Source organism: Phymastichus coffea, unplaced genomic scaffold (genome assembly GCF_024137745.1).
Source record: "Phymastichus coffea isolate CEN01 unplaced genomic scaffold, Cenicafe_Pcof_1.1 PCOF00126, whole genome shotgun sequence".
In the NCBI taxonomy this organism is placed as follows: Eukaryota; Metazoa; Arthropoda; class Insecta; order Hymenoptera; family Eulophidae; genus Phymastichus; species Phymastichus coffea.
Window position 1 is genome coordinate 21097 of NW_026706937.1, and position 27881 is coordinate 48977.

Genomic DNA, 27881 nt, shown 5'->3' on the forward strand with positions numbered 1-27881 from the left:
TAAATAATGTAATATCACGTTAATTAACTTTATTAGTTAATAACTTTTGACAACACTATTGGCGATAATTGTATATTGTATAAAATCAACAAATAACTAATTCTGTAAAATTTACACGTGTTAAAAACTTAATATTAATGGCTATTTACTTGTAAATTAAGAAAAACCATTTCTCAAAATTCGCGAATGTATCTCGAATTTTCGATGAAATCTCTCTTGCAATAATAAGCGGGAAAATCTGTGTATAAATAGGCCCACCTTTGCACAGGCTAAGGGATTCACTTCTAGCCTTGCAAAGTGAGCGCATGAGTTTGAATAAACTTGGATTAACACCTAAGTTCTTTCTCTCATTGTGATTTACTAAGCAAGACTAACCTTTCCTTATAATTTGAGCTCGACTTATAGAACATCTCGCACTATAAGAAACTTGGGCCGAATTATATCCTATCCAAGAAAGACTTTAGCTCTGCTTATGGGACAACTCGCACCATAAGAAACTAGGGCATTGTCTGACTTTCCTCAATATTTTGCAATTACTTATATATATTTGATTTACTTAATGATTATATTTGTTTCATTTATTTATTATCTTGAAATTAGAGTAAAATCATCGGAAACAAATTCTTACTCATTAGCTACATTACAAGAGTTCGAATTATTTTTATTTATAAGTGATACGAACATCACACATCCCTGAAATAGATTTATTTGCATCGGCCTATCGTCGATTGAAAAGCACCATTTTATGCGTAACTGACAAAAGTTTACGTAATTGGCAATTCCTAACTTGAATTTAAATCAAGGTTGCCTATTTTTTATGCAACACATACGCAATAGGTGTCGCTCCATTTCGATCAAATCAATTATAAATCACTTCAAATCGGATCAGACCGTCTGCCCAGACACAAACGGCACTGTAAACAGTGTGTCAACGATTTTGAAAGCAATTCCGTTGCGGCTAACAGTCTTTCAGATACGCTTTCTTTTGCAATTATTTCAATTTCCAGTACATTTCAATTTCATTTTCAATTTGTAATTTCAGAATGGAAAATATGTAAGTGTACTTTTGCGTAAAGTTTAATAGTGCTTATACAGTCAATCGTATTCCTGACGCTTATTGTTCAAAGATAAGAAAGTAGCGTAAACGATCGATTGGCGTACAATCAGTAGCGGTTTTAATTACATTTATTTATTTATTTTTGATTGTTTTATTGGTTTTTTATCTTCTCTTTGATTTTCGCAAAAATAAAAAAAATAAATAAATAAACGAGCAGAGCACAATTTCAATAATTATAAAGGAATATATTTATAGCGAATGTTCTGGCGTACCGCGAAAAGTTGTATTTACGTTATTGTATATTCTTTGTTTTACATGTACTGAAGAATCCAACGCCTTGCGGTACCTCCTCTTACCAAGGCCCAACAATTCCTCATCAACCTGTTGTGCGGTATAATTTTTTCTGTAAAAATATTGATAATGTTGGTCTTGAGTGATAAAAACAACGTGATAATTACTGTTAAAGAATATTACGAACGGAGATCGGACAAAAATTGCAAAGCTGTTGAAAAATTGAAAAATGAAAATATAACTTTGCTGGAAGAAACAATAGCACTTCGAGCACAAGTAATTTTTTTAAAAAATCGCTATTGATATGACACTTTATTTTTTATTAATTTTTTCATACAACAATAACGAGACTAAAAACTTTCAAGGTCTCACAGTTGGTCCAAGAAAAGAGTCTTTTACTTGAAAAACTAAGAGCAACGACAAACATGCTCAGAATTTTGACCAAATCGGTAAGTAGCCGTTTATCATATAGATTGGAATTTTACGAATTTAATCAAAATCTTGTATTGCTAGAAAGAAGAGGCGACAAGCTACAAAACTCCAACCAAAATCAACATATATGATGTAGATTATTTACTCCAAAAAAAGTTAAATGTAATTTGCTTTTTTTTTATTTTGTAAAAAATATTGACACTGATTTTTCATTGATTTTTATCGATTATCCTAGAAATCTACTTGTGGTGCTGATTATAAGAAGAAGGTCCAAATCAAATCTCGGCCAGCACAAGTTGTGCACAAAAAGGAGGCAAAAAAATGTGTAGGGCGCAATGGCAATGAGACTGTGCCTTACGTAAAAAACACAGTAAGGGTAACGATCGAAATATTCTTCACGTTTAAATTAATTGAAAAAAACTTGTTTTTATATATTTACAATTTCGTAGGACACAGATAAGAAAATCATAGCGTCTTTGCCATTGAGAACGCAATCAAAAATGTTACAAAGTCCATTATCAAAGAAATCTGTAACCGTCAGTTAAAAGAAAAGTTAATCTATTTATCTTCAAAAGTGTAATGATTGAATCATGTGACATTTTGAAAAAATATTTACAGTTTCAAGGTAAAGGCAGAGAAAATCACGCGATAGAAACCGGTAGCTTGAGAATCTCCAGAACCAAAGTTACAGGGATATTCGAACCGAAAACCGTAGGTAACACTCGAGCAGCGAAAAAGCGTACGGAACTAAAGACTGGTGAATTAAAAATACATAAGGTTGGTAACTGCAAATCATTGATGCCAGAGTCGTAATTGAATTCCATTTCCAACGATTGTTTTTATTTTGCAGAAGCTCGGTCAAACATTTATTGTTCATTACTAAGCAGGCTTGTAACTTCGATCGTTTGTTCTTGTTTTTATACTTAGTTCGTCATACATCTGTTTTTAATTCATCGTAACTGATGTAGAGTAACTCGATGATTTTATTTTTAAATTGTCCAATGTTTCGTTTTGATCATTTTGTAGAATAAAGTTTATGTGATTTGATAATTACGGTACCTCATTCGTTTCGCTAAAAAAGAAAAAATATCGTTCGTCCTGCTTGCATAGTGTTTGTCGAAGGTAAGATATATCGCTGCCTTTTTTGTATTCTCCGACACTCCGAGTGCGCAGTCGGGAAAAATTGCAAAGTACGCAGTAAGGTAGGACTCGTCGAAGGTGCTGAAAAGCCCAACAGAGCACGGAAAAGAGCGAGCGGTTGCGAAGCTGTGAAACGCGGGGGCGGCCACATGCTTGGTCGTAGCTGCGCGTGCCCGTGGCTATTGATTAGCGCGCTCGATGAGTGTTCGCGAGCGACGTCGTCGACGTTTCAACGACTGTGACTACGGCCGCCGCTGCGCGCCAGTCGTGTCATGGAGGATCTCCTGCTGCAGCTCGTTAAGGAAGCGCACAATGCCAAACTACACGGCCTCAGAAAGGCTGCCCAGGATGCCTCCGGTAAGACTTGTATTCCTCGTTATATTCGCTAGTCCATGCGTGCTTTCAATGGTGACTGATAAATTAGGTGTGTCGGATTAAACGTGGGATTTGTTGGTTCGGTCGCGTGGTTTCATTCAATTCAGATGGCAAATGATTTTTCTTCATTTATTTATTTATTTATTTTTTACGACACATTCAGTGTTCGCTAGATATCGTCAATAAACTGTGGATGAGCTTGTTTCATGATAATATAATTTTGTTTTTCACCATTAATTCAGTTGATAATTATGCTGCACGATAACACACGTTTGAACAATCAGATATACAAGCTCGCACCATTTGTTCGTTGAAAAAGAAAAGGAAATACGCGTGAATTATTCAGCGGATTCGAGGCAAAACGCTGTAGATACGATAACAGCACAGTTCCCGTCGTAACGAGCCGAACTCGCCGATAACATATGGATCTTGGCGATTTTGCTTCCGTTGCCAATGCGAACCAACTTTGTGCTATTTACCAAAAATATAGAATGAAATGTCAACGCAGTCCATCAACTCCGTTTCAGCGTGTTTTTTTTCTCTTCGGCATTTATTGATCGGTATTTGTTATCATTGCGCGCGCCGGCTCGCAAGGCGATAGAAAAAAAAAGAAAAAAAGCCCACGAGCACACCTGCGTACGTGCTAGGCGTAATAAAACGTCGCAAATCGTATGAAAGTAAAAGATGCTCCTTGTTTTATTGACGATCGATTGCCTTTATTACTTGTGACGTCGGTAATTCATTACGTCTATTTTTACATTGTTTATTGTATATGTATTTTTTTAGGTGCTCGTGTAGCTTAAGTTATATTTGAAAACGCAGTCACGGTGCAGCGAATTGTTTATTTTCAATAGAAGCTACTATAAATTATTGAAATGTTTTTGTACATTTTCTCATCCTACGTATTGTTGTTTGTTGAGAATCTTGTTATTTATGGAAAAGCTTTACATCGTAACTGCGTCAGAGCCGATAATTGAAAATTTCATCCAATTTTAGAAGTTCTCTTAGCAGTCGACTTAGCCTCTCTTTAAAGTTGCCCGCTTCACAACGGGGCTTCGTCTACTGATATAAAATCATTTGAACTTTGATCTCGTTTAGCTTTTGTGAAGGAATTCGGTGTGATTGGCTTTTTCATCGACTAAAACGTACAGAAAAAAACGCACAAAAAAAAAGAAAATAAAGCCGAGATCATTCACCTGTCAAAAATCTCGCACGAGTTCGCCGCCCTGTATGCGAGATCAGCTGTTTTTCTTTTCTCGCGTTCACTTTAACTCGCAGCTGTTCACGTTTCGCACGTACTTGCAGACTTCCTGGAGAAGCAGCAGGGCCTGCTGCGCGATCCACCACACGAGCTACGCGCCAAGTGCCTCCGAGCGATTCAGCTCGCCCTCGAGACCAAACGCAGCAAGTTCGTTGCCTTTGGCTTATCCGGCCTACACGTGAGTATCGCCAGCCCCTTTTCTCGGTCGCTCGCACGACTTTTCCTATCACGCGTCAACGCAGTCTTTTGTTGGCGCTCGTCAGTTTGCAGCTCTTGCGCGACAAAGTTGTTACAATGTACACCACGGCGAACGAGGAGGATAGGCGAGGTAGCGTGCATTTTATAGTCGGAGTTGTTTTTCGCAATGAAGCTCGTACGAACGTTAGTTGGTAATAAATGCACGACACTGTACGCAGGATTGCCTTTGCGGTAAATTATCTCAAAGCCTTTGCGAGCTATAAAGGCGAACGTCCGTAATAAACTCGAGCTTTTTATAGTTCAAAGGTTGGCAATGTCAGTGTACCTCCGTTGGACATTTCAGTGTCACCGTCGTAAAAATCCAAACTGTTGTCGTCGGCATTGAGAAAAAAAAAAAGAATAAGAGACGGCGCGAGCGGCAGTGTCGAGCTCATTCCAAGTTCAACGCTGGTCGACAAACTGTTCGCGAGCGAGCTCCGAGGGCAAAATTCCTGAAAAGGCCGACGCGCTCATCTGCCGATCGCGGGGGAATCGAACGACCGATAGCCTCGATGAAGGGAGAGAAAACGCTTATTAGTATAACGAAGCGGCGAGAGGAAGGGCAGAAAGAAGCGTGCTGAGCAAGCTGCAAAATGGTTATTTGCGGCTTCGAGTTTAATGGGGGCGCGTGTGCGCTGTGTATGTGCAGAGAATGCTGCGGGACGACAGATTTCAGTCGCCGTACGAGCCGGAAGACGATTCCCTGTGGCTTCCGGCTCAGATGCTGCACGCAATGGGTTCCATTCTGTCGCAGTCCGACGACACCCAGACCGACATGCTCAAAGTGAGTGTTGGACGCACGCCATCCTTTTCTTTTTTTTTTATTGTCATTCGATTTTTTCGATAACTACTCGCCCTAATCTCGTGGCCACTTACGCTTGTTCACGTCGATTTTGAATTGATCGACGATCGATGCGTCTATCCGTCGCCACGGCCGCGAAAATATATTTCCTGCTTTTTTTCGACGTCGACCTATGATTTGAGCTATGATTACGTCGGTCGTACAGGTACTGCTGCAAGTGGCGTGCTGTCCCTACTGGACAATGAACGGCCGCTTAATAATCGCAATCCTAACGACTTGCTGCGAAGCCTTTGAGCACGGCAACCAAGCGGTCAGAACTGCGGCTCAGGCGGCCACTAGTCAAACCTTGCGGTCGTTCTGCTTATTTTTGGGTGAATATCAGCTATAGACGGCGCATAGCCTTCGCGCGCCTCATTGCTTTGGTGTGTTTTTGGCGCAGACGAGGAGTGCCAGGAGATGGACGAAAGTGCCAAGCGCAACAAGAGCATTCGCGAGCGCGGGGTGTGCTGCTTCAACGAAGCGCTGCCCATACTGCAGTACATCTGCTGCAAGCTCGACGAGGCGCAGAAGTGAGTTTGACGCGCGGACGCGCACTCGGACGCACGTTCGAGTCTATTCTCTGTCTCGATCTCAGCGCAAGGAACGGCAGCACGGTCGTCTTCCTCCTGGAATCGCTGCACACGCTGATCTCGTCGCTGCCGCAGAAGATCCACACCAACGCTCACTTCACCACTTTTCTCTGGCAAAAGTTCTGCCCGGCTTTGATCGGGTTCCTGGGCACGCCGCGCGTCGACAAGGCCTTCAGCTCGCGCGAGGGCAAAGACTCGGAAATCGGACGTGGCTCTGGCTACCTCGTCAGCCCCCTCGGCTTCGACAGCCACCAAGCGAAGACCGTTTATTGGTGAGTGCCAATCCGACCGGCAATCGCGACGTTGAGTCTCGAACGTCGTCAATGATCCACTGGGCCGCTCGCAGCATCGGAACGGAACTAGTGCGACTAGTAGGCTGCGCTGGGCCGCTTCGTCCAGTACTCGAGTCGGTCTTCCATCGGATGCTGCTGTATCCACCCCCTCAGCAACGTCTGGAGCCTCTGAAAGCTCTCAAGGAATTGCTGCGCAGTCCAAGTCGTATCGTTGATTTCTCCGGGCCGCTGCTCGTCGAGGAGGAGAAATCCTGCCAGTTGCAGAGCGACATGGCGCTCATGAGGCTGTAAGCGCGAATCGATAGCCTCGTGCGACCACTACGCGCGAAGCCCTACGTTTGTCTTTTGCTGTCCAACAGGGCGATGGACTCGATAGAGGAGTCGACGAGCGCCAATCTGTCGGTACTGCACGCCTCGGTCTCCTGCGTCGTTGCCATGCTGTCGGCGCTCCAGGAGCTCTGCGACGGCAAGGCCATCAGTCACGATTACACTTGCACCATCAACAGCCTTTACGACGACCTCGAGTCGTGCGACTATCGCGGACCGCTCACTTATCAGAGCATGGCCCGTCTTCCCAAGACCTATAGGTACGTTGTTCGGCTGTCCGTGGGTACTTTCGACGAGCTCTTGTCGTGCGTATTTTTCAATTGACAGAGAACAGCTGGAATTGATGAAGAAGAACAACGTCTCCGACTCGGACTCTTCGGGGCACGGACCGTCGGAAGACGGGGACTCGACCGACACGGAAGGTCCAGCCAACAACGAGTCCGCCGACGATGTCGTTGAAGACGGCAATAACAGTTGCCTCGAAGACAGCGACTACGTGCTGGCGAACGAGCGCGAAAGACTGAGATTGGAGAAGCTTCCCAAGTGCTTGCACGTGGGCAGGCAGTTCGCCGAGGAGTGTAACGTCGACGTCGAGAGGCACAACGCGAGGAAATTCGTCAAGACCCTAAAGCTGGATCTCATACCGACGGTTTTGGGACTGAGGACTAACATCGAGGTCGACGAGGCCTTGCAGACTTTCGCCTCGGGCTATTGCCAAGGTGAGTCGAAGCCGAAAATCGAAGCGAAGGTGGTGGTGGATCGAGCGTTGCTGCTTCTTTTCTCGCAGCGCAACAAAAGCTACGAGAGCAGAAAGACCCGGCCAGCGATAACTGCACGCTGGTGACAATTATGAACGCCGACGGGATATATTTGGCCACGTACGCGGCACTCTTGCTGAATTTGAAACTGATCCGGATGAATTATTACGAGGACGATAGCCGGCAGATTCCAGCTACCGAGGTACGACGTTACCGCGCACATCTTATCCGACTGGGCGCGCCGTGTGATGCCCGATGAAAGATCTGACGTCCATTTCCAGGAACAGTTCGTCGAGGAAGTGCACGGTTCGGGCGTACTGGTCTACCTGTCGGCGACCTGGCTGTCCGAGCTCTACCAGCAGGTTCTCGCGTGCAACCTTCTCCAAAAATGCGGCTACGACCGGTCGTCCAACGAAAACAACGCTCTCGTGAACGTTCTCATTGACGTCGACGGCATCACGGGCAGTCATCCCGGGGGACAATTGCTGTCGGATTATCTGCGCCTGGAGAAAGCCCAGCCGTCGCGCAGTGAGCGAACACCCGAGGCCGAAGCCGGTGCCAAGCTGTCGAGACGCGTGCTCACTTGCTGCTGGGATAGTATGGTGGCTGTCCTGGCGACTGGATTGAATCCTTGCAAAGACGAGAACGGAAAGGGCATTTTGGGTAAAGACGACGGTAGAAGTGCGGTCAAGGATACGATTGTTCTTTCACTGGAGGGACTGCACAAGGCGGCTATGCTCAGTAATATTCTGGGTAAGTGAATCGCACTGTTATCTCAGCCATTGCCTTCATTGGCAGTTTTATAAGATCATTATTCCCCGTGAACAGGCTTACAAAGTCGTTGCGGTGCGATCTTTGCATTACTGGCCAAAGCTGCGTGCTCCGAACAGTCGATTTCCAAGCTGAGACGCACAAAGGACGTGCTCAGATTGAAGTTACAGAATAAAGCCACCAATTTGCACACCTCGCACGCGCTGAGTATGGAGGTTCTCTTGGCCAAAGGATTGGAACTCGGAAGCCATGGAAGCGATTGTTGGCCTCACGTTTTCACGTAAGAAAAGTGGTCTTTAAATGAAAAATCTTCAAAGTAGTGGAAAGTTTACGTCGCTTTATTTCTTCAGGTGCTGTTTGTACGTTAGTAAGTTAGAACACGATTTCTTTGGAAAGAATCAAAACCTAGCTTTCCCGAAGGTCGCAAAGAAAGAGAAGAAAGAACCGAAGGAGCCAGCTAATGATTGTAAATCGAATCAAGATAGATTGCGTCTTAGTTTTAATATCGTTGACGATGACGATGATACTTGGTGAGTATCTTTCAAATAATTCTCAAAGTGAATTCATTTTTAATTTATCAGTAGTAATATGCTCGAATAGTCAGGCATAGTCAGGTTAAAAAAATGCAATTTGTTTCAGTGTGGACGTCTACAGCTTCCTGTCAACGCCCTACACGCAAAGCACAGCCTTAGAAACGATTCCCGAGATCATTCACGAATCTAATGCGGACAATCAGTTCAATGGAATTCTACCGGCCGATTATGCCGCAAAAATCGTTTGCGTTCTCTCGCAGCAAGTCGACAGATTATTCGAGGATGCGGCGCTCAAGTTGAATTTACGAGCTTTGTGCTCATTTCTGCAAGCGCTGTGCAGTGCAAGCAAGGACCAGCTGTTCAAGAGCGTCGATGATAGTCAAGAGAATAGGAAAATCTGGTGGCGCAGAAGTAAGCCACGCGAGGAAGAGCTCAATGTTTTGCTACTGTCGAGGCTCGGCGAAGTAGGCTCCCGTTGCAATTTCGTTTTATACCACTTCGTTCTCGGTTTTAGCCTCTTAATCTTTGCCCGACTGTCCAGGTAATGCTCAAATGCGTAAAAAGTGGACGTCCATTGATCCACATAATGAGGGTATGGAGTATCTTGGGTCCGCACTTCATGGAGGCTGCTTGTCATAAAGACCGTGGCATCTCGAAGAAAGCGGTCGAGTGCATCCACGACTCGATGGCTGCGTTACTGAACGATCAACTCGAGCTACCCCATTTCCACTTCAACGAGGCGCTTTTCAAGCCCTTTGAAAACCTCTTGTGTCTTGAACTCTGCGACAGCGACGTGCAAGATCAAGTGAGCAATGAAATACAATAGCTTTACAAATCTCCCGGATAATACCTTTTGAGTGATAGGTTAAACAAACGAAAATCAATTGCAATTCCAGATTGTCAGCTGCATCTGCGAGTTCGTAGAGACGAATCGCACGGAGATCCGTTCGGGTTGGCGACCGTTGTTCGGCGCTCTGAAGGTCGCTTCGGTGGGTAATGCCGAATGCGTCGAGTCCGCGCCTCTCCTCGAGGTCTTCCGCATCTTTCTCAGCACCGACAATCCTCTTGTTTTCGCCAACGCTGCTCTCGATTGCATACTCTGCTTGCTGAGGCATGTGCGCGGAATCGGCGAGCCCGATGCGCCGCTGGCTGAAGCTGGTGCTCGTAACGTGCGTTATTTTTACGAAGTTACAATTTTTTACTCGGTAACGTTGAAGTTTGTTGAAATTTTATGCACGGTTCGCTGCACAGGACTCTTCCACTGAGACGGACGGTCGAAAAACCGGGCTATGCTTGGAGAGTCTCAAATATCTGCTAAACTGTAGTGAAATTTTGGCCTCCATGTACCGAATGCCTGCCTGTCCGATCTTCCACGCCGCTCAAAAAATCCAGATGTCTAGTATACCGCAGTATGTCGATCCTATTATACCGAATCTAGAAATAGCACGTTTCGACAGGAAAAGCGATTCATTGCACGATGTCATACCAGAAGTGTCTTACGAATTGCTATCGACTTCTTCGGACACCAAGACGGTCAATCTGCAGGCTATGGATAAACCGAGCGGTATACTTAGGTGAGCATGTGACCTTTAGTTCGACGATACTTTCAGTCTATAAGAGAAATGTCATAATTTCTTTTCAGAGTTTGGTACTTACTCATCGAAGGTTTAGCGAGCGCAACAATGATCAGTCCAAAAAAGTATCAACCCCATACACTGGAGACGTTGTTCCATTTATTGAGAAACACGTTGAACACGCCTGGACCGCTGTTCGGCTTGTACTGCGTCAATCATTTGCTACTGCCGATGGTACAGAACTGGCTTCGCAAGACTTCGAAAATCTATCGTGGATGGGACAATTTCGCTCCGAACTTCAAGCAGTGCTGCGGGCTCACCACAGACCTGATCGTCGATTTCATAGCTCATTTACAAGGTTCGCGTTTATACTCTCCACTGGGATCTCGCAACGCGATGCACCGAGAAAATATATGAACGTTGTCGATTCGACAGGGCCCGACGCGAAAAGGGAAGAAGCCTTCTTAGCCGCAACGACGTTGATGCTGAAGCAGCTGTTCTTAGTCATGGCAGAGTGCGTCGTTCAACCGACCGAGAGCATCGCTAGGCTTGGCTGTGCCTGCATAAGGTATAATCTACGGTAGTGCGCCAATCGTCACACGTCAGACTCGGATCGAGCCCTTATCGGTGTCTCCACCAAAGCCACGCGAGAAAGTCAATACGCGTGCCCAACGAGCGAGAAAGCTTCTCGCGAGCAACGTGCCTACTCGCTAGTTGTCTCCCATTCAGAGCGAGCAATACAGTCGCGAGCTCTCGCTACAGAGACACCCTATATCTCATTCGGTGTATGAATTACACGGCGGATTCTTTCGCGTCGGCGTCTCGTAGGTATATATCGATGACTAATACCGCTACGAGGATCGAGGGAACACATAGCTTCTTTCGCGAGCCTTTACTGGCTCGCAAGATTGCGCAAGCGGTGGAATGCGTGCGCGTATATACTTGTTGGTAGGCAGAACCAACAAAGAGACATAATGAAGCTTGACAGGTCTGCGTGCTCATGCCACCGACACTCGACACCCTATATCGGCACTTATATAGCCCTCCATACGTTGACTCCACTTCATTCACTGTGCGCTTCTTTCTTCTCCTTTCGAGCCGCCTCGCTCTGCTTCTTTATTTTCCTTTGTCATTCTCGCGCTTTTCGTTGGCTTTGCCTTTTGGCTTCGGATGCGCCTTCACCAAGTCAATTGACGGAAAGTTCGGCGCAATTGTCAGCAAAGTTTTTCGCAGGTAGCCAAAATTCTTTTGGTCAGAGCGACGAGTCAGCTTCGCGTCCAACTGGTCCGCAGCCAACGTAGACTCGCTCCGTTTAATCGCTCTTAGCTACGCAGATTTTCCGATCGTCTCGGTTGCCTCGGTCGCCTCTCTCGTCGGCGTCGCATACTTTCTCATACTCGCACAAGTATGGCGTCTTGACTGGTACGTAATTCTAGCCGCGCGGGATATCAGTGCACGGCGATGCAGTTATTATTTCTTCTCGATGATCCTTAAAAACTGTAGCGACGGTACCGCGAGCCGGAGCCCCCCCCCCTCTCTCTCTATCGCGGATCGCGTTATAGCCGGTCGTCGACGGGAAAAGCGCCGATGATACGCACCGAGAGAAAGGTATCACTGAAATTCTATATCGGGACACGCGTGCGCTCGAGGACGTCCTGCACGGCGCTGCCTATTGCCGCTGGCAGAATGCGAAAAAAACGCGAATCGTAGAGGCGACGATCGCTTGACCCCCGTGAAAATTGCCGACAGGCACGTACTCGTGAGCAGCGGCCCGAACCTGACTGCCGACCAATGGCAAGTGTGCGGGGTGGCGTGTCACCGCGCCTGCTCCAACTCGCTGCAGGAGCTGCACCAGCTGACGATGGCCTTCTCGCCGCGGTCCGAGTCGTTTTACGGTGACGCCGCGCAGGTGAAGGTCGCCGCGAGACGCGACAGCACGCCCGAGGAAGCCGAGAGACTCCGTCAACTTGCCGCCCAGGTAAGCACACGCTGCGTCGCTCCCTCGTCTGTGTGGGCTCATCCCTCGAAGCTATACGAACGACGTAGCACCGAGGCTTGTAGCTGCTCGTAGTAACGTTCGAACATTGACAGTAGGCATTCATGCGACTCGCGCGCTGTTTATTTCTCCGCTTTGACTTTGTATGAGCTCTTTCTGGTCGTACACGATCAGATACGAGTACCTTGATTTCACAAATGTACGGCAGTTAACTTTGTAAATTATCCGACTGTACACGCTAATGTCAGTTTGAAAATAAACAAGTTTTTCCAATTTTTTCATTGTAACAAAGTGACAGTTTCATTTAGATTGATACTAGTGTCCGAAAGAAAATGAAGCCGACGCAAGACAACGAATAAAAGCAATAAAATTCTTTCGAAAAGACACGGCTGATTTCATGGCTGGTGTCGATTTGCATATATGCGTGTAGAGAGCTAAAGGTGAGAGCGTGTGCGTCCGACGCACGGCACACGCAGAGAAAAAAGAAATCATCGCCGGCAAATCGATTGTAGCGAGTGCAGCCGAGGCAAGCACGAGGCGAGCCGACAAAAAGCGCGCTCACTCGAAATGGCCAATATCGCGTGTGTGTGGGTGTGTGTGTATGATAAATCCGCCAGGTGAGCCAGCTTCGCGAGGTATTGACGGCTATCAAGAGGCAGTCGGTCACGGCTCTGCGTACGATGCCTCACCAGGACACTCTGAGCATCGAGACGACAATGATGCGCTCCGCTGCCGCCAAGGCAACAACCGCTACGACAACAACTGCCGCTACTTCGTGTTCTAGGCAGCACACGACTACAACACCCCCCGTTTACACTAACACTACGCCTAACAAGGCCAAGCCCCATTGGCTCTAGTCCACGGTAACTCTCGTCATGGATTTTACACACATGCCAATATTATTATTCTATATATTTCAACCAGTTGGCGCCCCTTATTCGACAATTTTCTTTTATCTTTCTTTCCTTTCTGTCGACATTACTGTGCTGTTATTCACTTTTTTCTCTTTCTCTCCTTTCGTGCTCTTTTCAATATTCACTTTTTTTATTTCGTATTGATTGCTCGGCAGAGTTTGGTTGAGGGCCTCGTTACATCACATTTATCAAGCTTTCGTTTTGGTTTTTTATTTACTTCTTTATTTTTTGAGAGAGCTGTGAGCTTCGCGAATGGTCATGAAGCGCTTTCGATATCCAAGACACAGTAACTTCAATTTGTTCATTGCCAGGCTGTTGCCTAAGTGCTTGAAATGGGACATTACCTGAACTAAAGTTTCATTGATTGTTATAATGACCGAAAATTTTTGTTTACGTAATGTTCGAGCTTACTGGCATAGCTTGATTAATTATGAGTAAGATGACGTGTCAGTATGACTTTTATAAATATTCGCTTTTGCTGCCTAATAGCGAGAGTGACGGCAATTGGAGCAGCGTGTTTTTACAAAATGTTACCGTTTATAAATCATGTTTAACCATGTTTAAATAATTCAATGTAATTGGCAAAGTTTAAAGCATTTTAGCTCTATGACTGAACTGAATTGAAGCTTTGTTTCTCATGCAGCTAAATATTGGGGAAAAATCCGAAGAAAGCATAATATGACATTTTTTTTCTCATTTTCTTTCATTGCTTTGTTTTATTTTTGTCGTTTGAAATCAATTGAAATCAATTGAAATCAATCACTAATGCACCCGCTATACTAGTCAGCTCACTAGTCAATCAAAGTCCTTTTCATTTGATTCTTTTATTATGGCTACTAATAATATCAGTTAGTAATAAAAAATTATCGAAAGTATTTGTCAATACAGCAGTCACGCTTAAGACCTTCTGTACTCATTGTAAATAGTCAATATGTTATTTTTAATTCTTTCTGAAAACCATCTGACTTGTATGTCGAAGTAGTCAATTGAATGTTATAAAGGCATCATTTTTTTACGTTATCGGTAATAAAAATGTAAATTATCTATCGAGTGTACCCATCACACTACTACATAGTTTGTTACATGAAGTAGCTAACGATGGAACCTTGTCAATAAATAAAAATACAGAATATAACTAATAATTTTTCGCGAACGCTCGTCAAAGAAAATCCATGGCTTGGGTCCATGGCTACAGAGTATATTATGTTTTCCTCCTCTCACTTTCAAAACACGATGCTGTAACACACGCGCGTACTTGATTGTGCGCGTTCAACACCTACGATACCCGTATATAGCTGAATAATTATTATATGGAAGAACTGTATACGAGACGCAGCTTCAGTAGAATGCACACATTAAATCCGACATACTCAAAGCTATATGCGACACATTTTTATATATTTACATATATTAATTACACGCCAGAATCACATTTATCCTCATATTTTCTAGCTTGCGTATACAACATTTTTATGGCCACCGACTTAGTCAATATAGTCGTTATTTATAATCACATTTGTGACACGTTTGATGTTATAGATTAGAACATATCCAAAAACCGATTGTGAATTATTAACAAATACCATATTGCCGACCTAATTCATAGAAAACAAAGACAGATTTACTATAGGATTATGATTATTCATTTGTGCGAAAACGACAATCTATTGTACTGTAACTTTTATGTAGTGGTCTGTCCTTGTAACCAATAGTCTAGTAAATTTTTCATTAGTGAGCTTTCAATCATGTAACGCCATAGTATAGAAGCTAATTAACCTTTGTTAAGCACTAAACAAGCCTTTTGTAACCAATTCACTAACGTGTAATTATGATTGAAATAGTGTGTTTTGTATAAAAAGATAATCACGTGTGCTCGGCGAATTAACCAAAAATTTATTTGAGCTGTAAGTTTGAGCTTTCGTTTGAGAAAAACAGTTAATTTTTTTATTTGAGTGAACGTTTTTCAATCGAAGCACATTCGATCAATAAAATTATTTTCTTCAAAGATTTTCGAAAGATGACACATTTTTCAATGAAGCAATACGCATCATGCGTATTTCGAAAATTATGTCGTCTTCTCTCGAAAAACAACGAGAGATAAGCCTACGGTTAGAATAATCTGAATAATGAAATTCATGTTCTCAGGTATTTCTAATGGAAGAGCAACGGCTAGAAGAGTTACTCGATTCTCCCGACGATAAATCCTACGTCTTCCTTCTCTACCCACCTTCGATCGCTTCGACTCTTAATCCTGAGCTCTATATCGTACGAGTACAAATGAGAGCTCTTGTAGTGGGTCTATTAGTGCATCAGATGCTATTGCATTCTATCGCAAGTGTTTTGCTGGAGGGCACAGACATTTCTGTTCCAAGGTTTGTTGGAAAATTGTTTATTTTTATCTTATAAAGAGGATTCTGGAGTTACTTATACAAGTACGCAAAGTGTGCAACTAAGATGATGTTAATCTTTTGACGTCTTGGCATGCAATTTCTCTTGGCGCCTCATTAAACTGATTACTTTGTCGTACAGCAGAGTCTTGACGTTTTTACCCCACAAAAAGTCGAGGTGATTGAATTGGTCATGTGGAACACGGATTCTGCCAAGAGCGTTCGGCAGTTTCTCGTATAATTTTTGTACATCCTTTTTTTTTAAAAAAAGTTAAACTTTCAGTAGTACTTGAAATCATGGATATTCTATTTTCGCCTACCTTAGGATTTGAAAGCCAGTCGTTGGAACTGTAGTGCAAAAATATCGGAACTTTGATGTTATCAAAGTTGTATTCTGGTGGCTTCGTAGTATTATATTTATCAAAATTCGTCCACCAACCGTAATCGTATTGTCGAAATTGACCTACACTCGGTAAAAATATGCTTAGGGCATTGTCGATAAGATAAACAATGATAAATAATACGAAAGTTGATTGAAGTGATTATTTATCTTACCACTTTTAAATAATTGAGAATAATGAATAAATTGTTTGGTACTCGATCCAGCAGGAAGATGAGCCAAGATTGCTGGTAGTAAATCCTATAAAAAACCAAAAAATCACATTTAGAAAAAAGTCGTTAATTAAAAAGTTAGGATAAGGAAGTTTTCTCATTAACCTTATCCATCAACTCATTGCTGTATCCACAAATCATAAAAATGATGTTTGTGCATATGGGTTGGGCTAGGCTAGTTTTGTTGCAGAAATGCGACGTAAATTTTTGGAAAAATTCTCCAGTTGGTTGGAACTCGTATTTACCGAAGTATCGTCTGAACACCTACATGATCATTAAAATGAACAAATGGAATTAAATGCTATCTCGTAATATAAATTTGATGTCTTACGTCGAGTAAGGGGTTGGCAGCCGCGAGTATTCGGAATATTGGACTTTTTGTGTTCGAACAATAGGCGATAGGTGCAAGCGAAAACATCGTCATGATTTTATCATTGTACTCTGGACGTTCGCTTAACATCGCGAAAAATGACGTACTACCCTGGTTGTGACCTATGTAAATAAGTTTCTCGTATTCGGTCTTTTTCAAAATATAGTCGATCATTGTTGGCAAATCGTACAGTCCCATCTCATGGAAGCTATATCAAGTCAAATACTATTTAAAGATAGCCTTCAACAAATATTTTTATTTTCATTGAAACATAAATACCTGAAGTCCCATAAGTCAGATTCCGAAATTGAATCATTCAAATGACGGCGAGAGTATTTATTACCTCTAACGTTTCCCATCCAGACGTCGTAACCACGATCCGCAAGTATGAAAGCTAATCGATAAAGTAATTAATAAACAATTATAAAGTTTATAAATTTTATTCACCGGATCTCTAAACGATACCTAATCCCCTCTTTGGGCCAGCAATGACCCAATCCATCGAGCTACTCAAAATGCCATGAACAAGGAGAATGGGTTGCTTTCCTTTTGGACTTAAATTCTTTTGGTTTTCGGTAAATCTGTGCATTTCTAAAATATGTCCATCTTTTGTATATATGGTGTGAGCTTCAGATCCATAGCTGTATAATTCGCCCAACTGTACCTACAATCGATCAAGTAGAGTAAAATTACGTACGTATACAGTTGGCTAATCTAATGTTAATAACAAATGAACGATTAGGAGGAAGGAAATATATTTATGACAAAAACATTATCTTGGGTTACTTACGACATTGAGATGAGCATGTGGATGATCATTACGTAGTAATTGAAAATTCGTTACATTAAAAAAATTCGAGAAATCTTGGTCTAATATTTCTAAACTTTCATCGGCTAGTTCTAATTCTAACTCGGCGATGACACTAGATACTAATACAATTAATAAACCCACGAAAAGTTTCATTTTGAACGTTGCACTGTATGCAACGATTCAAGAATTAAATCGCTGGAAATTATGGTAAAGCTTATTTATACTAAATGAAACATCTAATGTGACGTAGAATGTTGATTGAAAATATTATCTTCTGATACCAAATCGTGCAAATCTGTCGCGAGTAGCTAAACTCTTTTCATAAAAAATTTATCATTTTATTTTACACGATCTCTATCAATTTTATTGAACTTTGGTCATATCTTTTATTCATGTTTTCTGCTTTCTTACGTAACCGTTACATGATAACTTCCAAGTTTTGTCCTTTTGTTCTTATTATACAAATAAAGTCGTCAAGACCAAGCGATAGAAATGCAAGATAAGCAGCACATCTGTCGCTCGAAGGTCTACTTTGGCACTTGGAGGAAGTAGAAAATAAAACATATTTTTCATACTCCATGCGCAAAGTGCAACTTTTCAATACCCTCGACGAAAAAAAAAATCGAACTTTGCATACGTATAGAAAACACGAATGTTCAAGAAAGAAATCACTGTCTCGTGGGACTTTTCACCCTCGCTTCGCTCGTATTGCGTAAACGCCACACGAGACAAGAATCTACTTTCCCGTACTTTGAAATGGAGTAAGCAAAAAACCAAGTTTTCAAGGATAGATTTACACAACTGGCTCCCATTTCCCCTTCATTTCGTTAGAGTTTAATCAAATCCATTGTTGTATTACGATGTACCTTCACGGTATAAGCTGATTCAGTATATAAAATCCTAAAAAATTTTAAATGCAATAAGCTTAGAAAACATATTCTATACTATTTTAATTAAGTCTGTACCGTGACATCGTCGATTTTTATCGTACATAGTACATTTGTTGGGTATACGCTAATTTTTTTCAAAAGTTCTTAACATTAAAAAATGCCTTTTCTTAAACGTCTATATCTCAGTAACCATTGAACCTATCGGGATGAATATATTTTCAAAATACTCATAATAACATTTACTTCAGGAGTATAATTAGTAAATATAATATTAATGAATTAATATTGACGCTTTTTATTAATATTCATTAAAGTCATAGAAGTGATTTATTTAGTAAATACATGAAAAATGTCAATTTAAAGCAAACAAATAAGAAGCTTTTAAAAGTGACATCTTTCTCCGACAGATATGCTCAGCTACATCTGATTCGTGCATTAAAAAGTTGCCAGTATACACGTTTATAACAATGAAGCGGCTGCGGTATACACATAAATATTTTTTAAATCTCTAATATGAATTTGATGAATATTAATTAAAATCGGCAATATTAATTCATAAGATTAAATACAGATTGACGCCGACGAGCCGCTACGTCTTGACTTCATTTGTTATTTACGACGTGTCCCCTCCAGTGAATCACACGTTTTTTATTGTTGTTTTCAATAGGAAAATTGTCAATGAATATATTGGAACAAAATTTTTTTAGATAAAATTTGATGTTTTTGAGTTATAAGCCCATGTTTTATATAAATATCGGTAAAATTAATCTCAACAACAAAATTGGTTTTCACTAATTAAATTCTTGGTATCTGGCGCAAAAACGTATATTTATCAATTTTCATTGAAAGAGTTTGAGTGGAGATATTATAAAGTATCGTGACAGTTGATATTTCATATCTGATAAATAATATGACTGATAATCTTTACATCTTACTAAAAGTAAGAGGAAAAATGTGTTGGAACTTATACTTTTATGAATGTATAAAAAATTTCGGAATTTCAAATTTTATGTTTGACTAATCAAGACTTATATATTTATTTTCTTTTGTTAAGAAATTCAAATTCATCGGTGTAAAGATTTATTTGCTGCTTCATGATATCAATTACTTTGTCGTAAAGCAAAGTTTTTACGTTTAAGCCCCATACAAAGTCAAGATGATTGAATTTTTTATGAGGAACAAGGAATTTCCCAACAACATTAGGTAGCTTGGAGTATAATTTGTTGACGTCCTTAAAAATAATATTATTTTGTTTCATACACTGGAAAGTTCGAAATTAAAAAAATTATTCAACTTGGTTACTTACTATTGGAGTTACAAGCCAATCGTTAGTGCTGTAATACAAAGATACCGGTACTTTAATATTGTTTAGTTTGTATTCTGGAGGTGAAAAGCTCTTGTACTTTTTATAATTTGCCAACCAGCCGTAATCAAATTGTCTAAAGTATCCTGAAGTAGTAACAAAATTTTGACTCGTTAAAATCGATTGAAGAAATTAACAATATTAATAACTATGCGGATATAAAGTGTCTTTTTTACCGGATTTAACCAATTGTGACAAATGGATAAATTGTTTGGTACTCGATCCAGCAGGAACATGGGCCAAAATTGCTGGTAATAATTTCTAAAGTTAAAGTGACGCAAAAATTAAAAAATAAACTCATTAGGATGTATCTTAAGAATAAGAGAATCAAGGTCTCACTTCGTCAAGCAGCTCTTCGCTGTAGCCGCAAATCAAAAATATAATGTTGGTACATATGGGTTGCGTAATATGGGTTTCATCGCATAAAAATTTCGCAAATTTGTTGAAAAACTTTCCAGTTGGCTTGAACTCATATTTACCGAACAACCGAAAAATAACCTGAAAATAAACATAATTAAATAAATGACTATAAATTAATTATGAAACAGCACTGGCACAAAATATAGTTACAAAGGTCTTACGTCAATCGTGGGATGCAGTATTGATAGAGCACGAAAGACTGGGCTAGTTAGATGCGATAAAAAGGCAACAGGTGCAAGAGCAGTCATCCCAATGATTTTATCATTGTATTCCGGACGTTCACTCAGCATTGCCCAAAAATGTGCAGTTCCTTGACTGTGTCCTATGTAGTAGATTTTCTTATATTTTGTCAATTTTAGAATGTGATCGATCATCGCTGGTAAGTCGTATTTCCCAATTTCGTGAAAACTGAAGAGTAATAATTGATTTTATTATTTGGAAAAGAAGAGTAATGTGGTTACGTGTAAAATGTAGATCAAGAACCTAACGTCATAGTATTCAAATTTTGAAATAGCGGTGTTGTTGTGCATGTGCGAATATTTATTGCCTCTGACATTTCCCATCCAAACGTCATAACCAAGATCCGCAAGTATGAAAGCTATTTGATAAATTGATTAGCAATGCAGTATCCATTTAACTTCCTTATAATCAACTGATTTTAATTAATTACCTAAGCCCCTTCCTGGTCCAGCAATTACCCAATCCATCGAACTGCACAAAAGTCCATGTACAAGGAGGACTGGCTGTTTTCCTATAGAACTTAAGTTGGTTTGGTTCCCAGTAAATCTGTGCATTTCCAATATGTAACCGTCGTCTGTTATAATCGTGTGAATTTCCGCTCCATAATTGTAATATTCACCCAATTCAGTCTGTGACAAAGTTATAGGTAATTTTTTCATTCACAAAAATTATATACTGCAAATTATATTCTAATAATAGTTTATTTATTTCTGTAACAACAATCAGAATGCAATTGCTCGCGATTTTGTCTTATATGTGTACGTGCATAAGAACTGCAATGTCTTGAAAAGTCTTCAACGTATCTGTGAGATGTTTATACGATTCGCTGTTCAGATTTTTACTTATTTAATAATATTTTTATTGAGATATCGAGCTTGATTAAGATTTTCTCTGATGTTAAGTATTTTATAATAAAATACAACATACAAATTTATCTCTATCAATATGTGTTTTCTCATCGAAGAATCAATCAATAACCGTAACGAGAGAACCTGAGCATTGCTATCTTCGTTGATGTGAGAAGTTGGTATTTTAACAAATTAATGACACGTCCACGTAATAAAGATTAATATTGAAAATGTTAGTGGCGAATTCTATGTGAATACTTGTTCTCATTATTATTTATAATAAATAATATTCCTTTAAAAAAACGAATCTTCAAAATACTTAAAAATATCCATTGCATTCATTGTTACATGGATACGTCCATAGTCTTTTACAACATACGGCAGACTACATGTGTGCATAAATCTTATGAATGCATTTTATTTATTAATTTTTTTCATTTCAAAATCAAGTACTTATATTCTATGAATTTGTCCGTTCAATTGAATGGCCCTAGTCTGGCCGTCGGAGCATGCTCAAGCCAACCTATTCTTTTCTTGAATTTCATGTGAATATAAGATAGAATCTGCTTATATATATTGCAAGTATAGTACGCTCGAGTTTGAGTATTTGAGCGCATTGTGGTTTACACTCGAATCAATTGAATTTTTTTTTAAATAACTCAAAGACGTGCTACCGCGTGCTTCGACGGCCATACCGGAAGCAATTTAAGATAGCTTTCATAAATACGCATTGCTTTATAAAATACATGCGCGAATTAAAAATACTCACAACTTTCATATGAGCATGAGGATGATCAGCACTCATTACTGTAAACTTGGTCATATTCCGAAGGTGGTATAATTCAATTTTTCCCAATTCCAAATCCAATGCATTTTCTAGTTCTGGAGTAAAATCAGCGGCAACGCTACCTGTTATTACAACTAATAAACTCACGATGTGCTTCATCTTGAACATCCTGACGCAGGAAGTAGTTCAAGAATCAATCCGTTGGTCAACCTTTCATTGATTCTATTTATACCAGCTCAATATCCCGAGATGAGGAGCAAGGTCGGTTTCAAAATTGTTATCTACTTAATGATACCCAATCTTGTTACTAAACGGCTTCAGTCGTGTATTTCTGTATCAAATAAATATTCTTATGTCCCGACGAGCAGGTGTGCTGTTATCGTACTTCGTCTTTATCTTGTCGATTAGCTTTGATTCTTCATATGTGCGTAGAATTCTTTCAGTATCTGTATAAACATTATGCAGATGTTTGGTATAAAATTAGCATTTCATTAATTCACTTCAATGCAAATATTATTATCGCCATCAGAATATCCATTTAATTACGCTGTTATTCATGTGAAGAAGCAAATTCTATGGAAATTATTTTTTCCGATAGTAGGGGCTCTCACTGATTTTTAATCAAAAGCAAATGGTATATGCATTTCACTAAAATTTCACTCAAATGTATAGGAAGAATTATAATATCTATCAAATGTAAAAGAATGAGGTTTTGAAATCGTTGTGCGTGTAGGTGTTTCGATAAACCGTTGGCAACGTGATGCAACCCAAAATGTCAATAGCACACGACACTACAAGTTCATCAATAAAAAAATCCATTTTTCGTTTATTTCAGTTTGTCCAACGTGTTAATGAGTCCATCATTGTCATCGCCAAAACCTCGTTCATCAGTAGCTTTTCTGACGCATCTTGAGCCACGACACGTGGATACTTTGCTCTCGGCACTGGACCTGTCTTACGCAGCAGCGTTGAAGTTGGACTCTCGACCCGGATTAAAATTCCTTCTACAAAAAGTCGCTAATCTCCAACGACCAGCTAATCTCTATCATCAAGCTTGCACAGCTTGGACAATCAAGATTTTCACATTGTTCGAATTGTGCTTGCGGGAAGTAGCCAAGAATGGAGTTGACTTTGAAAGCGTTGGATTGATTTTGAATGACGAAGTTCGTCCAGAGTCCAAGTATCGCCAATTGTTGAAATATCTGAGCTTATTACAAACGACATTTGACGAGCTCTGCGGCACATACGTGGATATCGCGCTTGACAGAGATGGCAGATATACGAAAGTGGACTCTTTTGCTGAGAAAAAATTCTTTCTGTTGGTTTCTCAACCCGACGAATATACTGAGATTGTAGGTAAGGTGAAGCCCTGATTAATATTATTGTCTAATATGTCGATCATTTCGACGGTTCATTTATTTGCTGCTATAGCTCAAAACAATACGTAATACCGAAGAAAGATATTTTTGTGAGGCGAAGAATGTGCAATTGTTAAATACACGAGTGCCATTAAGACTCAATTGTACACTTCTTGGTCTCACAATCGCAACGAAACTTTATTTTAAACGTTGTAACATTGAATTAAAACCATCTTACATAAATTAATTTTATATAAATGCTTATTAATTATGCTGCAAAACATTTAGTTTTTATCAAGCCAAAATTGTGCGAAAGATATAATGTATAACTAAAAACAACAGTATTTCATAAAAAAAGTAACATTCAACAAATGCTATGAGAATGAATATTGAAATTTTCAATTCATTAAACAATAACCTAACGCATATATTCATATATATATAAAGATCCAAATGAGGATGGCGCAAACGAGAATAATCGGCTAGTCTACAGCGTTACGCCAAACTCTGAGGACGATTACGCAGATGACGATAGTGCCCTCAAGGATCTTGGTGTTAACGTACCTGTCGAGGAAGACGCTCGACCATTCCGTTTATCCGATTTAGCTGCTGAGTATTCTACCGACTCTGGTCCACAATCGGAGCCGGAGACTGACGATTCAAGACCTTGTTCGAGATTAGGGTCGAGTAACTCAAGGACCGTATATTTGGATCGATCGGGTGGCGCGACCAGCGAAGATCTAGTCGAGTCTTCGCATACACCTGATATGGACAAAGTATTTATGCCAAAAAGTATATTCAAGGAGGTCAAAAATGATACGCCTGATAGTGAAAGAGAGGAGGCTAGCGGTGATGCTTACCCCAAGGAAAGGATGCGGAAGAGCGAGGATTGTCTATTGTCCAGAAGGTGAGGGATTATCCATTTATTACTTAATTCATTTAAATATTTAATTGATAGTTCTGTGAAATATGGTTTACGTAAATTATTCAAGAATAGTTTGAGAAACCGATTTGAAATTTAGTAGATGAATTATAAAATTATTCGAAAAGTTTATTTAATATCTTTGTTTTTCGCGATAATTGAAGGTGTATGCTTATGCATAGTATAATATTTTGTTGTTCAGGTACGAATTGAAACCGTCCTTCATCAATGCATTTCAAAGAAAAATATAGTTAGATTTAAAGAAGTTTATTACAAGTAAAATTGTAAAGTAACTTTCATTTGCACTTATAACATCTTTATTCATTATCTATATTTTGCTATATTGTAAATTTTCTCAAGTCTAAATACTGCAAAAAATAACAATACTCTTACTTGACAATTTCCACTTGACAGATGTAAACAAGTCACAGATATATTTTTGACAGGTATTGTTTGAGAGCCTAGCGTTGGTCATGCGTTTACTGGTGTTTGCTTTGCTGTATAAACATACGTATTTACCTCACGCAACCGTAATTGTTTGGGATCTTTCGATAAATTCTAACATTTACATTTACAATTATTTTTAATTACATTTTAATAAATTGCATTACCGAACATATCCTTGAAAAAAATAAAAAAACATCAGATAAGAAAACGTCATAGTACGCAATAATGACTAAAATTGATGAATCGATTAGACGACAATCGTAATTCGATGTATGATTACCCTTGGGCGTGAAAATATTTTACAGGTATAACTTGAAATTCATCCAGAAAGGCGAACTCGATGCGAAAAAGGAGAGTACGTACTTCCGGTCTAAATCCATGATGGAACTGAGTCAGCCGAAAGAGCACCAATCGCGGATTGTTCATCAATCATCCGCGGTGACTTCCACTAATACCGAATTACCCGAAAGCGACGACGAGGATCTAACACCTGCAGCTGAATGTCCACAGACAGCACCGATCGATGCCGTGAAAGCTCTACTCGAAGAACACGAACGTAGCAAACGGGGCCTCCGTACAAATCCATTTTTGCAAGACGAGCACGAGAAAATGCTGATTGCTAACAGAGCGATGAGCAGCATTGACGACGACGGACAGGCAGCCAGAGATGCTAATAAGGACAGTGAGATTCGCAGGAAGGCTTGGGCCGAAACTATTGCCGCTAGTATCGAGTACGCGCTTGCACTTTCGGTGAGATATTTCGTTTTCTTAGCAATTTTTATTGCTGCGTGGTCAGTAACGATAATTAGAATTACGTAAAAGTTGCGTTTCAAAAATTCAATTAAAAAAGCTTTCAAATATTTGAAAAGATGTTTCGCATTTTTATTACATAGCCATCTACAATCGTCATTCATAACCAATGCAATCGACAATGCCATATGAAAATACACGATTGTATCAGCATGCCTCGTAATGATCTCATCGCAGTGACGCGGCTGATTTGCAATAAACGAACGATTGTCAATTTGAGATTAAATCCCGAGGCCGAAAGGCAAAAACTTTCTATATGACTGCAGCAACCTTGCCCGAGGTATACGATTGTGATAATAACGGTGTGTATTCTCGAAAAACCGGTCGACCTTGGCGCGCGGCAGCGCCGAACTTCCGAAAAGTCATAAAAAGGGTGACAAACCGGAGCGATTAGCGTTATCTTGCCTGTCTCCGTTCCACGAGATCGATTATAAAAGGCCGAACGGCTTCTTTGAAACGAAATCGTTCCCGAAAATAAATACGAGTGTGTAGCGCGTATATCTGGTGTGTTGCAGGACGAGCGATTGGCGCCGTTGCTTCCGGTTCTGCTGGGCGGAGTTCGAATACTGACGCGACACGCGCACGAGTCGGCGCTCAAGCATCGGCTGTCGGATCTCTTCCAACGCATCGCTCATATCTATAAGACCAGACTCGCCGCCAAGTGAACTGCTAGCGGCTACATTCAATTTTTTCTTTTTCTTTTTCTTTTTCTTATTCTTTTTTGGTCTCACGTTCACGGAAAGCTACAACGTTGTTATACGTCTACTTTCTTTTCTTGTTCCTTTTTTCGTCGTCTATGGATATTGTCTATATAAAAAACATAGTAAGAGGTTGTATTATCGATGTACAAATACGGATGGTCAAACTATATTTTTGAAAGTCTTGTTGTTACATGTTGCTAAAAAAAATTCGACTGATAGGTGTTTCAAAGATTTTATGTCGTGTGTGGAGATGCCGTTATATTTTTGTATTAAGTTCTTAGGCATTTAGTAAAGGATGTGTAATGAACCAAAAATCGAGCTTTCCGTGAACTTTGGAGTTATAGAAAATTGAATAAATTGTTTGCTAAGGGGCACAAGTATCATGATAACATTGACTCAGTGGAAGTGTTAATTATTCTTCGTGTTCTGATTCGGATGAATACTGAGTTGTCACAACCGTTAGGCGATAAATTTTTTCGAGTACAACTTCTCTGTGCTCTGTTTGTACGGTATACAAGTGCATTATAAAGTTGACTGATTCTAGAACAATTTATAAAATAAAGATGTTAATTAATGATTCTTGTACTAAAAGTATCTATATACGATAAGTAAGTTGATCTTACAACAATGGGTATTATTGCGCGGTCAAATGACATTTTCAATTACACTATGAACGATGAGTCGATTGATTACTATGGTCATATATTTAACTGACTGCACTGTTTGATCCAGAAGTATAATCTTGTAACATTGATTCAAAGCCATGCTTATTTCGAAATAATATTATTTAAGTTTTGGATCTTAGTTTCTTTCGATCGTGCCGTAATATTATCTCATGAACGGTTATATTCGAAGATTTTATTAAAAGTTAGTGGCGTGTAAGAAATCTCTCTTACGTTCAAATGCACGATATACGGCTGTGGTACAGAATGGCAGGAAATGAACAGTATATTCGCTTTGCCGCTCTCAAGATTATATATATATATCGAAATCTGGTGCTAATGCACGCGTATTTTACCGATGAATATGATTAAAAACATGTTTGCTGTTTTGATCTTTTTATTGGCCCATCGTCATAATTTAAAATATTTATATTGCTTTGTTTCTATCGAGGAGTTGGGCATTTTGCGCAACTTGTTAGGAAAAATTGTATACAATACTCGCACGCACGTAGGTGTCTCCCGTCTTGTATCGTAATATACTATTTTAATTGCTATATACAACAAACTCGATATTAGTCCTAACAATATCAAATGTTTCGTTCAGTGTTCATTTGCATTGGAATACTCCTTCGCTTTCCCAAATTAGAACAAATTGAGTACATTCAGTTACACGTTTGATTATTGTGTGTGAAAAATATGAAAAAAACCATTAGAAAGGTTGAAAAGCGACTGAATATATCATTAAAGAAAATATATAAACAGCTAAAAAAAATATATATATATATATATATATATATATATATATATATATATATATGTATGACTGTAAAATAATTAATATTGTACACGTATATTATGATGCA

The 27881-nt window shown here is 40.0% G+C and overlaps 2 protein-coding genes across 9 annotated transcripts; both read left to right on the forward strand.

Annotated features, from left to right (window-relative positions):
• Nucleotides 1-801: 801 nt before the first annotated feature.
• On the forward strand, nt 802-3135 carry LOC131671446 (uncharacterized). Of its 8 annotated transcripts, XM_058947856.1 has the most exons (9): nt 821-1054; nt 1384-1448; nt 1524-1624; nt 1714-1797; nt 1862-1942; nt 2016-2156; nt 2230-2316; nt 2399-2557; nt 2631-3128. In XM_058947856.1, the coding sequence occupies exons 1-9, from the start codon at nt 1044-1046 to the stop codon at nt 2661-2663; spliced, it is 762 nt and encodes a 253-aa protein (XP_058803839.1). In that variant the 5' UTR covers nt 821-1043; the 3' UTR covers nt 2664-3128. The 8 variants fall into 8 exon arrangements, with proteins under 8 accessions (XP_058803837.1, XP_058803842.1, XP_058803836.1 ...); XM_058947854.1 differs by having other exon boundaries at nt 802-1054; nt 1384-1624; nt 2016-2150; nt 2230-2310; nt 2631-3135; XM_058947853.1 differs by having other exon boundaries at nt 807-1054; nt 1384-1624; nt 2230-2310; nt 2631-3134.
• Nucleotides 3136-3144: 9 nt separating this feature from the next.
• On the forward strand, nt 3145-27775 carry LOC131671444 (brefeldin A-inhibited guanine nucleotide-exchange protein 3). Its single transcript, XM_058947850.1, has 25 exons — nt 3145-3277; nt 4601-4734; nt 5443-5577; nt 5801-5966; nt 6035-6164; nt 6230-6496; nt 6571-6804; nt 6877-7104; nt 7172-7563; nt 7632-7804; nt 7884-8355; nt 8431-8653; nt 8724-8903; nt 9013-9370; nt 9448-9711; nt 9803-10075; nt 10158-10480; nt 10549-10838; nt 10916-11048; nt 12230-12458; nt 15536-15762; nt 22954-23474; nt 23924-24383; nt 25151-25595; nt 26171-27775. Exons 1-25 carry the CDS (start codon nt 3193-3195, stop codon nt 26318-26320), a joined length of 6492 nt encoding a protein of 2163 aa, XP_058803833.1. The 5' UTR covers nt 3145-3192; the 3' UTR covers nt 26321-27775.
• The last annotated feature ends 106 nt before the right edge of the window (nt 27776-27881 follow it).